The 16,075-nt window shown below is 37.5% G+C and overlaps 2 protein-coding genes and 1 pseudogene across 2 annotated transcripts; 2 read left to right on the forward strand and 1 right to left on the reverse strand.

Moving 5' to 3' along the window:
* The first annotated feature begins 4,566 nt into the window (after nt 1-4,566).
* On the forward strand, nt 4,567-6,614 carry LOC143552049 (inositol diphosphatase DSP4 pseudogene; annotated as a pseudogene).
* Nucleotides 6,615-8,942: 2,328 nt separating this feature from the next.
* LOC143552035 (ubiquinol oxidase 4, chloroplastic/chromoplastic-like) lies at nt 8,943-11,659 on the forward strand. Its single transcript, XM_077042339.1, has 8 exons — nt 8,943-9,024; nt 9,175-9,268; nt 9,634-9,749; nt 10,210-10,318; nt 10,392-10,460; nt 10,987-11,058; nt 11,128-11,175; nt 11,256-11,659. The coding sequence occupies exons 3-8, from the start codon at nt 9,654-9,656 to the stop codon at nt 11,468-11,470; spliced, it is 609 nt and encodes a 202-aa protein (XP_076898454.1). The 5' UTR covers nt 8,943-9,024; nt 9,175-9,268; nt 9,634-9,653; the 3' UTR covers nt 11,471-11,659.
* Nucleotides 11,660-12,821: 1,162 nt separating this feature from the next.
* Nucleotides 12,822-15,028, reverse strand: LOC143552036 (serine/threonine/tyrosine-protein kinase HT1-like). The gene is made up of 3 exons (XM_077042341.1): nt 14,170-15,028; nt 13,564-14,019; nt 12,822-13,073 (listed from the first exon to the last, which is right to left on the reverse strand). The coding sequence occupies exons 1-3, from the start codon at nt 14,596-14,598 to the stop codon at nt 12,822-12,824; spliced, it is 1,137 nt and encodes a 378-aa protein (XP_076898456.1). The 5' UTR covers nt 14,599-15,028.
* Between the last annotated feature and the right edge of the window lie 1,047 nt (nt 15,029-16,075).

The following is a 16,075-nucleotide window of genomic DNA, read 5'->3' on the forward strand; positions in this document are numbered from 1 at the left end:
GGATTGCGTCAACATCCACGCCTGCACAAAGAAGAAAGTGTTAAAAGAAAATTATGAAGTGACAAATCTACAAAGGCATTATGATTATACTTACGGGTTTTCTTGACCCTGAACGTACGGACGGGCGGGGAGGAACCCGATGGAGCCGGCCTCTTGGTACCGGTCACCGTCGTCTTCGTTGGTTCTCCGGAGGTAACGGTCGTAGCCTCCGGAGCAGTGGTCTTCTCACCACCGGGCTTCCCCGCCACCTCTTCACTATCTGACTCCGTGTCAGATAGAACCACTGGATCAGCTGTGGAGGCCTTCTCCTTCCCCTTCACGCCGGCAGCAGTCTTCTTCTTCCGCACAAGGGGAGGACCATCTGCGGATTCCTCGGAAGAAGATAGGATGTAAGGATTTCCAACAGCGGGTACAGCATTGAGGGGTTCGGGATAAAATATCTCCTTACCTGGCCGCCGGTGGCTCAGGATCTCTTGGCCCGGCGGATAGACCTCCACAAACCTATCCGCCGTTTGCTCCAGGATGGGCAACTCATTGTCGTCCAGAGCACGAGTGCCCACCCGCACGGGACTGTCAGCTTCCCGCGGGAACAGGAGCGACTCCAAATTATTCCCCTCTGAAAGAAGAAACAGTTAGAAAATAAACTAATATCAGCAAGAAAGACAAGACATACCATAAGGAATAGAGTTCAAACCGTATTCGAGAAGGATAGGAAACCGAGACGCATCCTTCCATACCCGGCTCATCCCCAGCAGCACCATCCCGGACTCCGCAAACCGGTAAACCGGAGATTGGACCCGGGATATCTTCGCGAACCATTCCGCCTCCTGGTAGCTGGAAGCGTGAAGGCTCGGAAGCGCTTGACCCTTCTTGAACTTCATAGCAATGGGGATGGCGCGGGCAGAGATGTAGAAGAACTCCCGCTTCCACGATCGGAGACTGCGCTCGGTCACGCAGATCTTTAAACCCTTAATACGGGTTGTCAGGGTGTACCACCCTTGGACGCACCTCCAAGTATAGAAGGTCATCAGGCGGTCCACGTAGGGCTCAATACCCAGAATCCGGCACACCCACTCGAAGTGCCGGACCTTGGCAATCGCCATCGGATGCACCTCGGTCAGGTGCACCCCGTGCCTCTCCAGGACACGGTACATAAACTTTGTCAATGGGAACCTAAGGTTTCCATAAACAAAGAATGCAGCATATACCCCGATCTTGCCACTGGGGGCATCGTACACAGTCTGGTGAGATTCAGGAAACTCAGGCTCGAGAGACTCGAGCATGAACTTCCTGACGATGTACTGATACTGATCGACAGGTAGAGCACACTGGCACTCGCCAGCAGTACTCCTATCATCGGCTACAACTTCAGCATCATGAGAAGACGTTTTTGCAGAAAGAAGAGTGATTTCGGGAAAATGCTTGCCTGAAAAAGGGGAGTATTTGCCGGAAATCACTAAGAAGAAGAAAAAGAGAGGTGAAAGTGTGAATTGCAAATAACCCTCTTCCCCTTTATATAGTAATCGCAATTAATGTGGTGAATTTAATGCGGAGGAGAGAGAAATCGACAGTGCAATGAAACTATGACACGTGGCAAAAAGCAAGCTGGCAACAGCTGTTGAAAGGACGTGCCAGTAACTTCGCGGCCACGCGCCCGAAAAAACACGCCCACGCGCCTGAAAAAGCGACTGGAATGACCATGTTCTGTCACGTCACCATAACTTCCTGCACGTCCTGACACAGTCAGAAGAAACTGTCGCACGACGTTTCAGATGTTTGGATTGTTCTTATCCTTACCAACCTTTTGAATTTCAAAATTCAAAAAGATTCAAAAGTAAGCGGGAAAACACCCCTTACCTTGGCAACCAAGTAACCATAAGACGGACGCGGGTACAGTGTTAAGGCAAAACCCTTCACATACCTTGCACCCGCAGGGAATTGAAGCCAAGAATACCCCGGCAACAAAGTAACTATAAGACGGGTGCGGGTGCAGTGTTAAGGCAAAACCCTTCACATACCTAGCACCCGCAGGGAATTGATGCCAGGGGCACCTTGAAAGTAAAGTAACCGTAAGACGAGCGCGGGTACAGTGTTCAGGCAAAACCCTTCACGTACCTAGCGCTCCGCAGGGAATTGAAACCAAGAAGGATCTTCTGGGCAATGCTTGCGGAAACGGAAATAACATCCCCGCATAGCGGGAACGTCGAGAACTACATTGTTTGAGGCTCCAGGATGGAATTGGTGGTTTAAACATAATTGATCACTATGTTCAAAACCACTAAAACCTCAAGGAGAATCCACACAAGTGAGACTCAACGCTCCTGACTTGCGAGAAGGTTACATACCTACCCGCATCATACCCACAGATCAAGCAAAAAAAAAAAAAAAATCGGGAATTTTTGCAAGTGACATTAGGAAACCCGCGGGAAGAATCCCCACGGAGAACCTTAAAACTAAACCCTTTTCAAAACCCCTTGCTTAAAGTCCAAAAGTTCACCTCACTTTATTAAACATTCGTGAGAAGAACATTGGACTGGGGGGACTTGAAGAGGTAGGTCCCAGCAGAGACCAGTTGGTCCCGCAAGACTCACCTTGAACAGGGACGTCTGCGCAAAGGCCATCTGCTCCCACAGGACACACCATGCTCATAGAATCTTACGCGCAGTACGCAAGCTGTACACACAGGGAAAGCCTCCCAATGGCGAAGTACCCCGCCTGTTCCCGCAGTTGCGGATACAAGCCATCAGGGAAGGCTACCCGCAGACAGCAGGGCTACACGCACAAGACACTAGCTACTTCAGCAGTCACGTGAAGGAATGAGCAAGGCGGGAGCAATCCCGCCCAAATGAGCCAGTCTGATTCTGAAAGATCTTTTGTACCATACCTACCAAGGTATGGATAGGACAGACGATCTGACCAGAACAGCCCATGAGCCAATCACAGGGTGACAGCTCACCGACAACAGTGCGAGGAGGAGCACCCTCTAGTACTGTTTGTCACTATTAGCCGCTGCCTACTCACCAACCCTTACTGTGGAGCATGCGCAGCCTACAGTTGGTGGAATAGTGTTACTGTTGGCCGTAACCTATTCACCAACCAGCATGGCCTGCGTACAATCCACAGTAAGTGGGACGTGCATAGTCTACAGTTGGTGGAATAGTGCAGCCGACTTTGTTACTGTTGGCCGTAACCTACCCACCAACCAGTATGGCCTGTGCGTAATCCACTGTTGGTTGAACAGGAATACTATTCAGCCGGCTGTACCTTCTAGAAAACCTACCTTCGGCTATAAATACTCCAACATCTTGGAATGGTAAGATCATCTGCTATCCAGTTATCTAGCAATCTCTTAATATACACTTATATTCAGAGCAACCTAGTCTGATTCTCACGCCGGAGGGTGGTCACAAGGAGGAACCCCCCCCCCCCTTCTCAGTGACGAGCTTACGGTGTTTGTTTTGCAGGTCTCCTGAAGAACAGCCTTCTCAGCTAGACCTCATTCGTGGGAAACATTACTTAACCCCCAGATTATCTATAATCTGTACCGGGTCACTTAGTGTTTCTTCAAACCTTCAACTTGTATACCGATTTGACTCCAACCGCCTTTTTATTTGGTAGATTCGTTAATTGCCATGTATTGTACATCAGGCATGTGGCTAAAAGATCCTTATTGTTACAAGTGGCGACATATGGTTATGAGTTATAACAAGTCAACATTTACTTTTTTTTTTGGTTTAAAATCTTTTTATGTTATTCTTTTAGGCTTACTAATTTATGTTTAAGATTTAGTGTTGATGTCCTTAATATCAAACGAATTCGTGACGGTTCGTTGTTGCAACGTGTGAGTTTTTTGTTTAGTTGTAATTGGGCGTTGACAAAATTGTTTTTTTTTGTTTAGAATCTGTGTCGAAATCTGATACCAGCGGAATTCGTGTTAGTTAGCCACAAAAACATGTGTAATTTTTATTTATTTTAAAATACATATGTTAATTTGTTGTGTTTGAATGTTTACGAATTTACGAAAGACCAACTTAATGCGAGAATATAATAACAAACCTAAATCGTTTATATTTTTCATTTAATAGTTCAACTTTTTTAACTTCTACTTTTTATTTAAAAATGTCTATGCGTATACATAAAAACCATTAAACTAGTTTGTTTTCGTGTATTTTCATTTTCATTTTAAAAATATATATATAATTAGCAATTGTAGGTTATGGGTAGAAAATACATTTACACATGATTTACACATCCCTACACACGTGTACATTTTATAAATAAATGAATATTGTTTATTTAATTTTAGAATTTAGTTGGGGTGAATAAACATTGAATTTCAACGATTTTAATATACTTTAAAATTGAAAAAGAAAATGAATGCCTTCTTTTTCTTTCATTTTCTAAAAATAAATCTCTCTCTTTTTCTCTCTCTCTATATATACATATATATATATACACACACGTGTGTGTGTTTATATGCATATATCATCTATACATATCACCTCCTAAAACACATAATCAAACATACAAGTGTAAACAACTGCGTCTCTTTTGGCGCGAAACACCATGAGAGCTGAAAGCACACCTATGTTCCGTGTTGTTGAAGCTGATGGAGAATCTTCAAGCGAAAAGAGGAAGGTGTCCAACGATTTGACTGTTGAGTGGAAGGAAAGGAGGTCTGATGACATGCACATTCCTCCTATCAATTTTGCTGTGGTTGACGATGGAATCTTCAGGTCTGGATTCCCGGATACAAATAGCTTATCATTTCTAAAAGCTCTTAGACTTCGCTCAATTATGTGAGTTAACAATCTTCTAGATTTTTTATTTCGATGAATATGATTTCTTGCTAATAAATATTTTTGGGGATTTGCAATTACGAAGATATTTGTGCCCAGAACCTTACCCGGAGGAAAATTTTGAGTTTCTTACTACTAATTCAATTCAACTCCATCACTTCGGAATTCAGAAATCTAAGGTCAGTGATGATCACACAAGTGTAATAATCTCTGTAATCTCTTGTGTGTGTATATGTTCAATTCGTTTGATTTATTAAATTTGCAGCCAAATGTATCTCTTCAAGGATTAATGAGTTTAATTAATTAGCTTAAGTGCATCATTTGAAATCCGTATAAAATTTATGTTCGCTTCCTTAACCAATTTCAAAATACTTTTGATTATTTTTCCACATCTAGGAGATGTTCTAAATTGATAACTTTGAATAAATTTGGCTATGTATTAAAGAAGACCTGCCAACAAACTAATAATAGCAAGTACATGAACTACATGTCTCATTGTCTACATAACATTACTATGCTCTACTCACCCTATATGCAAGTTGTAGTTTTCCATTATCATTATCCTTACTCTTGTAAGGTTGTTGATTTGATTTTCGTAGCCACATCTTGTGTTATCTGATATACCATAGATACACATCAAAAGGTCTTTAGAATTGATGGTTTCAGCGAGAGAGCAATCTTTTACCCTTCGTGATAGGGGTAAGGGTTGTCTTCATCCCACTCTCCGTAGACCCTACTAGTAATAGCCTGCTATGAGTGAAATTTTACTGGATATGTATTTTTTTTTTAATAAAGGCCTGTGTAACAAACAATGACGCAATGTCGGTGGTCTTTGGCTTTGTGCTAATGATATCAGTCAACACCTAACCCAACCGACTAACAACGCTCATGAATTAATGCAACTAATATAGAAAAAGAGAGAATTATAATCATCAATGAATAGAAAGGGAAACTCTTAATACTTTTCAATTAGAGGTAGGAGAAATATTACTTGAATCTAGGATTTTGTAATACGGTAATACCACTTTAAAACACCTTCACTAAGTACCAAGTACTAATTATAAAAGTATAACAAGGAACCATTTTCAACCGAAAAAAATGTAGAATATATAATTGGTCTAATATTGTTTAATATTTGTATAAATTTTTTTTGAAAGGCTTAATATTTGTATAATTAGTTGGATTTGAACCATGCCTCATTAATTAATTAAACCCATTATAGTTGTCTCATGTCGCAACTTCTTACAATGTTTAAGCTGGATATAATTTACATAGAGACTGTAACATATAATTAATAATAACATAGAATATGATACGATGATATTAATTACCTAATTTCTTTTTATCGGTAATTTATATGACCAGATGCCTTGCATGGAGATCCAAGAGGAAAGTATTCGTAGAGCTCTAAATGTTCTCATCGGTACGAAAATTTGAGTATTATTTAATTATATTGGTTATGTAAAAAAAGTTACTTAACTGAAACCTTGTTTATATCAGATAAAGAAAAGCATCCTGTGCTCATCCACTGCAAGCATGGAAAGGTTTCATTTTAAGCTACGTACATTCTGGCCAATGGTTTAAACTTTTTAAATTTATATGGACTAATACATTAATTAGTTAATTCTGATTTGCCTTCAGCATCGAACTGGTTGTCTTGTTGGATGCTTCAGGAAGTTGCAAAATTGGTGCATGAGCACAATCTGTGAAGAGTACAAGCAGTTTGCTGGTAACAAGTCTAGGATTACTGATCAGAACTTTGTGGAGACCTTTGACGTTTCTGGCTTCTCGTCGTCGTTCTTAATCAAGAAATAGCTTTTGTCCATGTTGCTTTCATATGTAAAAAGTAGAATGATGTTTTGAAAGTTGTTTCTTTTTGGATATGAATTAGTTTCATCAACAACAAAAATGAGATGTTTGTTTTGTGTGTTTTTCCCTTGTAGTACCTCAATTTGGACAAGGAAATGCAAACTCCTAGTTTACCTTTTTACCATAAGTCTCAGCAGACATGTTGTTGATTTGAACATATATATCAACAACACATATCAAATAAAGTATATATACATATCATAATACCGAAACCTATGATTTAACGTATTTTTCTTAACAATCTTTCTTCATTACTTTTTTTTTTAATTTTAAGTACCGTTTTTTTTAATCTTAAGTACCGTTTGATGGTCCCAATGTACCCAGAAGACGAAACATGTCCGATCTGCCGTAAGGCTTGCCTGGATAAATTCGGAGAGCATGCGGTTCATTGCAAGGAGATGTCTGGGTTCAAATACCGACATGATTGGGTGCGGGACGTTCTTTGGGACATCTTAAGGCGAGCTGGGATATCAGCTAAAAAGGAAGCCCCCGTAAACTTCCTTACAGACCCCACGGAAGGGAGATCCACTCTACGACCGGCAGATTTGCTCGTCTTTGGTTGGGCCGGGGAAAAACACGCTTATGTTGACCTCACAGGGGTATCTCTCTTAGCTGGTTTGAGGGATAATGGGTTTGTAGCTGGGCAAGCAATGAAAATAGCTGAAACGAAGAAGGTGGAGAAACATGCTAAAGCCTGCGAAGAGAACCAACATGTTTTTGTCCCTCTGGCTTTTGATACCTTTGACTCCTTGGCACCGGAAGCTATCCGTTTCCTAACCAGGGTCCAACGGGTTGTGCATAGCAATGCGTCGACTCCAAAGGGGCAGGGGTATGTCTTTAGCAGGTTAGGGTTTGCAATTCAGAAAGGGGTGACGGCGCAGCTTGTTGCCCGCCTACCTGCTATGTTGATGTAATATCTATGTTTCTATATAATGGTTTTAAAATACACAGCTATATTATTTATTTATTTTCTTTTGTCAACATTCTGATATAAATTTTATTGGAAACGAAATTATATTCAAAATTAAGTATTTTTTAAATCGTAAACTAGAAATTGGCATTTTTTACCGAGTACCTAGTGTTTTTGTACCAATTCCGAGCGAACAACTTTCGAGTTCCGGTATGTATTTTTTTTTCGGTTGATAGGCCTTGGATACGGTCTCATGGAGAAGAAAACTTGAAAGAGATTCGTCTTTAAAAAAGAAAAAAAAAAGCAATTATGTTTTCGTTCTATCATATTAAAAATAAAAATTATATATCTAAAAAATTACCGAGAGACAAGAGTTGTATAGTTGATTACTTGCCATTTTCCTCCTATTTGTCTTGACGTCCAACGACCAAGCCCATCAATTCAGCCCACATTTTAATTATGAGCCCAAGAAGCAGAAAATGATTGTTCGTTTAAGCCCAACTTAACATGTTGGTCTCACAAATTTAAAGTCCATATAACTTGAAGACTTGATTTCAAATAATCATAATGGTTTGTTGTAGTCTGATAGTTTGATTGAGTGATGTTGGTTAGTTTAGTTAGATTTTTGAGTTTGGTGTAGTGTAGCTAATAATAATAAAATTATGAATGATGGATGCCAAATGGGGTTGGGCCGGCCAAGCAATTGAATAATAATAATAATAATAATAGATATTTAATTATTATTATTAAAAGTAAGTAAGTTAGAGTTTGGGCCATTATATATTAATAATAATAATAATAAAAAGTAAGAAAGGAGTTTTAGGTTGGGAGAGATGGCGGTGGTGTGTTTTCTTCTTCTTCGTCTTCTTCCTTCACCTTGTTCTTCATCTGCTGCTACCAAGTTATTAACAACAACTAGTAATAGTAGTAGTAGTATTCAATTTCCATCATCTTGTTTACATCGCACTCGTACTACTACCTCAATCCGTCTTCTCAATTCCAGGTATATTTCATTTTCACTTTTATTTCCTGCTTAGGTTAGGGTTAGTTAATCATCCTTGCTGATAACGTCAATTACTCACTCATTAATTCATTACTGACAACATAGCCTTCAATTCTTACTCTCATCCTCATATTTCTTAGAATAATCATTTTTTACTTACTTTACTTCAATAGATTCTTATTTTCTAATTGTTGGATTGGATTGGATTTACTTCTGCAAATTTCATTTTTCTTTCTTCTAGGAGTAGGCTGTGTAAGGTCCGAGCAACCATTTTGCAACAAGAAGATGAGAAACTGACTGTGGAAGATAAAACATTTCAACCCAACACTTATCCTCATAATGATCATCAGAATAACAACAACAAGCCACCAAATCATCAACCTCCAACTTCTCTCGATAAATGGCTCATAAAGCTTGAACAATCTATTAACATTCTTCTTACGGTCCGTACCTACCTATATTATATTTATCATTAACTCTATTTATTTTACTCCTTAGTTTCCAATTTTACTCATGGATTTTTTTTGTCTTTGGATTCCGGAAAACTCATCTGTTCTAAGAAAGAAAATTGGTATTTGTCTCTGTCTTTTCAGGACTCAGTAATCAAAGTACTCGACACATTGTATCACGACAGAGACTATCCAAGGTTTTTTGTTCTCGAAACTATAGCAAGAGTCCCTTACTTTGGTAAGTGTTCTTTTCAGCTCTCAACAGGACCCCCTTTTACCCCCAAAAGATTTCACATTTTGCTATTAAATATGAGAGGAGTGTCAAAATCGCGTGCTACGTGGGACTCCAAAAACAACTTCTTTTTATAATGTTTTGTTTAGTTTGTCTTTTATGTTTATAGTATTTATTGTAGTGGACCAAGAAGCATATGTACATGTATGTTTATAGGAAAATGAATGTTTAATATGTGATACATATAGAAATTGTTAGTTAGCTGCATATTCATGTCAGTGATGAGTGACGTGTGTGAATCTATGCTCCACTGTAAAACTTATGTTATTTTGAGGCATATGACAGCAGTGTTAAATTTTCTTACACTGCAGCTTTTTTATCTGTTCTTCACATGTATGAGAGCTTTGGTTGGTGGAGAAAGTCAGAGTATCTGAAAGTCCACTTTGCTGAGAGCTGGAATGAGATGCATCATCTGCTTATTATGGAGGTGTGTTATTCCTCCCCATATTTGGCTTCTGTATTCTTTTACATATGCATAGTAAAATAAAATCTCTTCCATCAGTGAAATAAAATTCCAATCATTAGTTACTCCATCGTTATTGTTGTCTTTTAAGATTTTTCTTTCTGGTAGTTTATAGTTATAGTCAAGTGATAGTGTTATTGGGAAAGCATCAAGATACTTCTGTACTCGTTCCTTTTGTTATTTCCTAAATGTATTACTGCTGAAATTAGTACTGTTTTATTTGTAGCTCATCTATACTATTTCAAGGTTAGGTATACATGTAACTTCTGTAGCGTTTGCGTTTGAGGTCTCAAGCACATGCAAGTACAGGACACAGGGGACTCAACTTCATGTTTATGATATATACATATATTATGTGTGTGTACAGGGCATTGTATCATATAATTTAGTGATTTTTTATGTCATTTACAATTTCTTATTGTAGGAGTTGGGGGGAAATGCTTGGTGGTTTGACCGGTTCCTTGCTCAACATATTGCAATCTTCTATTATTTCATGACAGTGTTTATGTACGCTTTGAGCCCGAGAATGGCATGTGAGTATTGCTTGCTCAAGTCTGTATAACAGTAGCAAGTTAGTTTTGTCTGATTTCATGTGTTCTTATACAGATCATCTTTCTGAATGTGTGGAGAGCCATGCATTTGAAACCTATGACAAATTTATTAAGGAAAAGGGAGGTATGCTTCTTTCTTAATAGATGATTAAAATCACAATGTTACCTTAATTATGCCTAGTTCAATACTATTAGTTGCATGTTCATACTTCCATCAATAGTACAAAATAGGCTTATAATGTCTACCAACAGATGTGTCAATAATCTGTAATGATCACCATAAGTCATTTTAGTTTCAAGTTTTGCCAGAAAAGGCCAACTTCTTGGATTTTATGCACCACATCATCGCTTCTAGTTCAACAAAAAAGGTGTAACCGTGCAGCTATTTGTAAAATGTTTAAAATACACTAAACTAATAAAGACGCACTAGTTGAATCTTTCTGACTAAAATCAATAAAATTAATGATTTGTAACCTCAAAGGCAATTTTAATAATCAGATGTCAATAAAGGGAGCAACATCTTCAAAATTGGATTTTCTACAAGTTTCCGTTCCACTAGATGTGTGTATAACTGGACAGCTGTTTTGAAAATTAGCCTAATAAGTAACAACATACAGTTTATGATGTGTACCTTGGTGTTTATTGAGCAGATGAATTGAAAAAACTTCCTCCATCTAAAGTTGCTGTGAAATACTACACTGAAGAAGATTTGTACTTGTTTGGTAAGTCCTACTTTAGCTACATCCTGTGTGTTTTTATTAGTTTATTTGTTTATAACCATCTCTGTTCAGATGAATTTCAAACCTCAAGACCTCCCAATACTCGAAGGCCAGTAATACGTGAGTAACGCCCCAATTGTTTTTTAATTTTAACTTATACATACTATTACGTATTATTTCTGATTTTTTGTTGTGTTCAGAAAATATGTATGATGTGTTTATGAACATTAGAGACGATGAAGCAGAACACTGCAAGACAATGAAGGCATGCCAGACTCACGGGAACCTTCGTTCTCCTCATGCAACATCTGAAGATGAGGATGCAGGTTGTATCCTTCCCGATGCAGGATGTGAAGGTATTGTAGATTGTATAAAGAAATCTATTACAAATCCACCCGTGAGTCAAAAGTCATGAACACACACACACATACATATATACATACACTCCATATATATAACTGAAGAAGTATTCGGTTAACATATAGATCCAATACAAGTTGTAATCTTTCTTAGTATGTAAAAGAGTGTTTTATGTCATGTAAAATGGTTAAAGTTACTATTTAATATCTCCAACCTCAATTGGTGCTCCTTTGACCAGCTTAAATTCTGTGTTTATTTTTCAATATAAAATTAGTTTTAAGATTTTGCAAAAGATATATTTAGAATGGCAATGTGAGGTACTTAGCATTGTATATGAGTTTTTCTAAGGATTTTTAAATGCTTGTAAACTCAACATGCTGTTAAGGTTGGGCCGTGTTGCATTTCTAATCAAAAGAAGGGGCTGAATGCGCAGTCATCGGATTCGACTTCAGATCCACAGTTCCATAATCAGTACTTTTCTTCCTTCGTCACTCGGCCTGCGACCTCAGTTTCAATGATTGTTAGGCTGTAAACGAAAAAGATCAACCGTTGAAATGGACAACTTAAGAAGGAAAAAAAATAAAGGATAGAAACTGAGGAGGTTTAAAAATTAGTGTTTGGGTCAAGTGTATAGAAAATCTGTGATTAAAATTAAAAAAATATATTTAGTTTTATACTATATGATTTTTAATTTTTAAAATAATCTGATTATCATAAGGATCGGTAGGTACTTGACACGTTAACTAGAGCCGTGTTGCCAAATCTTCATTGACGGACCGTCACAAAAGGTAGGCGAGATTAGTAAGTCTATATCCAAGCCCTAGGCTAAAATGGACTGTCACATATAGTCCATTCTCATTAAACGGTTGTCTATGGGTGTCGGGAATTGAGAAGACATAAGAAAGAAATTGGGATGTTTAGATTCAATTTATATTTATGTTATTATATCTTAGCATTAAACACCAAGAAAATTTAACTCGGAAGGTCCTCGTGGTATGTACATATCATAGATTTGGTTGGGGTGAACATATGAGTTTTAATTTCATTATTTTGAAAGTCTGGAACATGATATAAAACTAGGTTTGAATGGTCGTAGTGCATGCAATACATGGTTTTATCACCTAGTTATACATACCGTCTTTGGAGGTATGTATACATGGGGTCCAATCATGGAACATTTAGTATCATTCCATACAACTTAATTAATCGTTGGCAGGCGGACTAGAAGCTGAAGTTACCAGTCAAACATGAAAGAGACTATATACGTACAACTCATCAATAAAATAGAAAATAATGTTACCGCCCGACTACTTAATTAAATTAATTAGTATAGCTGTGAAATAAAATAAAATAGAATGGAACGAAAAAGAAAAAATAACAACACTATAACGTAGGAATTAATTAGGCTAGGCATGTACAGGTACTGAATTAGAGTTGGTAGCCACACAACATTTCAAACGATCAAGTATTACGTTTTTGTTGATAAGTCCCGAGTGAAGTGTGAGTGGGAGGCCTTCCCTTACACATTCATCATACTTTTCCAAAGCCTGCACGATCTCCGTGAAATCTGGACGCTTTGATGGTTCCGCTGCCCAACATTGCTTGATAAGGTGCGCAAGGGCAGGTTGGCAACTTGCAGGGACCGGAGGTCGCTCATTCTGCATGCATATATGTATATATAATCAACGATGTACATATGACAAATAGATGATGAATATATATGTAACTAGCTTAGAACCCATGCGTTATATGCGGTGGAAAATGTCACTACATACAAGTTTCTAAATCTTTATTACATCTTATAGGCGAAAAATTAAATGTATTACATATACTAATGGTTCTTAAATTTTTTTAGATAGAATGTGAAATTAATATAACATTAATTATTGAATTTAATTTGTCTTTCATTTACTATTTGATTGAAATCAAAAGTTACATAATAAAATTTCAAAGTTTATTAGTATAATATATAATTTAAAATAAATGTATTTTATTAGTATAGTTGATATTTTCTTGCCGTTCTAATAAAAATTAATATTTTCTTTAAAAATAAATCATTATTAAAGAAAAGAGAGGTATTATGGAAGTGACAAGTGACACAAGTGATATTTTATTTATTATACAATATAGTTGTAGTTTAAGACGTACCTTTTCTGCTACGGCAAATGCAGCTTGTACCGGAGTCATCCCTTGAAAAGGGAGCAAAGAAGTGGTAAGCTCCCAAAGCACAATCCCAAAACTATAGACGTCCACTTTACGAGTATAAGGTTTCTCCTTCACCATCTCAGGAGCCATCCAACGATAAGTCCCCATATTTCCTTTGGATTCCTGTGTCTGTGTCTCAAGACATGATGTCCCAAAATCGGCCACCTTCACTCTCATTTCGTCATTTAGGAGCAAGTTATTTGACTTTAGGTCTCTATGAACCACCCCTTGCGAATGAAGGTATTCCATTCCCCGCGATATGTCTAGAGCAAGCCTCAAAACGGTCTCTGTTGAGAGAGAGTATGGTTCTTTCTTGTTTAAGTACATTCTCAGGGTTCCTTGTGACATATACTCCGTTATGATACAATAAACAGGTGGCTTTTTACATGCTGCTATGAACTACATACATATCAGACAAATGTCAGAGATAGTATATTATGTAAATATTGTCTATATATCCGGCCTTGATATGATTAGATATTACTCATCACTTTAATTACCATCAAACTCATGCATGCATGCATGTATATAAAAGTTGTAGTTAATTACCTGCACTATGTTGGGATGATAGAGCCTAGAAAGCAAAGCAACTTCTGATTTGAACTGTTGTTCAAGCATGGCCCTTGTCTCTTCTTTATGGGTAGGGATCCTGACCATCTTGACAGCCACAGCCCTCTGCTTGTAAATCCCTCTATAGATCCGACTGTGAGCGCCCGAAGCAAACTTGTTCCCTATGAAAAGTTGTGAAAGATCAGCAGTCCACTCTTCTTGATCTTCCTTGGCAACCTCCCATGTCTCGACATTTTCAGAGTCCAAAATCATCGACCACGATTCAAGACTGTCAAATCTTTTTCTCTCCATGTTTTCCATCTCGGTTTTCCATGGGGCTTTTGATGAAGAAGAAGCTGAAGGGTATGGAATGGGCTTCTCCTTTCTCTTGAATCTAAAAGCTGGTAGTTTGAAACAAGATATACCCATTTTGCTAGCTAGCTATATTAATATAATTATTATAACAACAGAGGTAGAGGTAAGTACTACTTTAATGTGATGATCAAGATCAAGATCAAGAGGGTGTGTGGATTGGATTTTGAGGGAGGAGGACATGATGGTGATGAATTAATTCAGAATAGCAAAGCGTGGATATGATCATGGATGAACAACCAAAACAATATTGGATAATAAGCATGATCATGCATGCATCAAAACTAAGCTAGCTAGAGAGAAAAATTATTATAACTAATTTACCTCCAACCAAAGGAACACAGCAAGCAAGTAGTTGCATGCAATAAAGGAAAAGGAGAAGAACCCATGATAAATATAGGTAAGCACGAGTTAGTCCAGAAAGAAAAGAAAATATGCATCCATCCATCCATCTTATATAAGATTAATTAATTAAGATTTATTATTTTAATTTCATCAAAAAAAAAAAAGGAAATGGCTTTTTGTTTGTGGGATGCCCATGTAATGCAACTTTATGATCAAGAAAAAAAGTTTGAATAATATTTTGAAGAGGATGGAGTGAGAGTCTCGTGAATTCTCGGTTCATACAAAAATTAATTAAAGCTAAGAAGAAACTAAAAAGAGATTCAATGCCTTTTTCCCTTGGCTTTTAATTATGGCACACACACCCATACCATACAATGCATATCAGGACTTATTTACATTGGTGCTCCAATCAACAATCAACTCAATAAAATAATTAATTGTAATTTTTATAATTAATTAAACAAACAAATGATTTTCAATTTGCAATGTTAATTTTCTAGTTAACAATGTTTTTTTTTAAATCTTGACATAATCATGTAATGCTTATAAGTGTAGGCATGATTATGCTGCTTGTTATGGAAAGACGCCCCAAGACGTTTTCATGCTATGTTAACGCCTGAAACAGCACCCCCCACCAAACAAAGGGGAGGTGTTAAAGGATGGGTTTGTCAACACATTAACGCCTTGAATGCAAAATCGAATGGGGTCCGTCCTCAAATGCACCAATTAAAGTTTTTTTTTTTTTTTTACTTTAATCTCTAGTTAGCCTACAAAGTGATGGTTAAAGGATGAGGTAGTTAATACACTTTGTCTACGCGGTAATAACATGGCGGGACATTATGCACCTTTTAGTAAGCCTACAATACATAGACAAGATGATTAACACAATAATCTCATCAAAAGTTGGAAACAATACAAATATGTTATCACTCTAGTTCAAATCTTTGAAGACCATACTATGTTACAGGTTTTCAAAGGAGATTTGTTTCTGCAAGTCAACTACTATGTTAGTGGTACTTAATTGATACAATGTTTGATTATAAGGGTGGCACAAGTGCATCCAATCTATCTCACCCATCCTGCAACTTGTCACCACAACATTAGCGTCACATCACATGTTCCATAGAACCGAGAGCAAGATTTCTGGAGTGGACTTGAAACGATGGACCATTTGAATAGCCAATATAAT

The sequence above is a fragment of the Bidens hawaiensis genome, unplaced genomic scaffold (genome assembly GCF_021521415.1).
Source record: "Bidens hawaiensis isolate Kalapana, Puna unplaced genomic scaffold, B.hawaiensis_p1.1 tig00016758_1, whole genome shotgun sequence".
Classification (NCBI taxonomy): Eukaryota; Viridiplantae; Streptophyta; class Magnoliopsida; order Asterales; family Asteraceae; genus Bidens; species Bidens hawaiensis.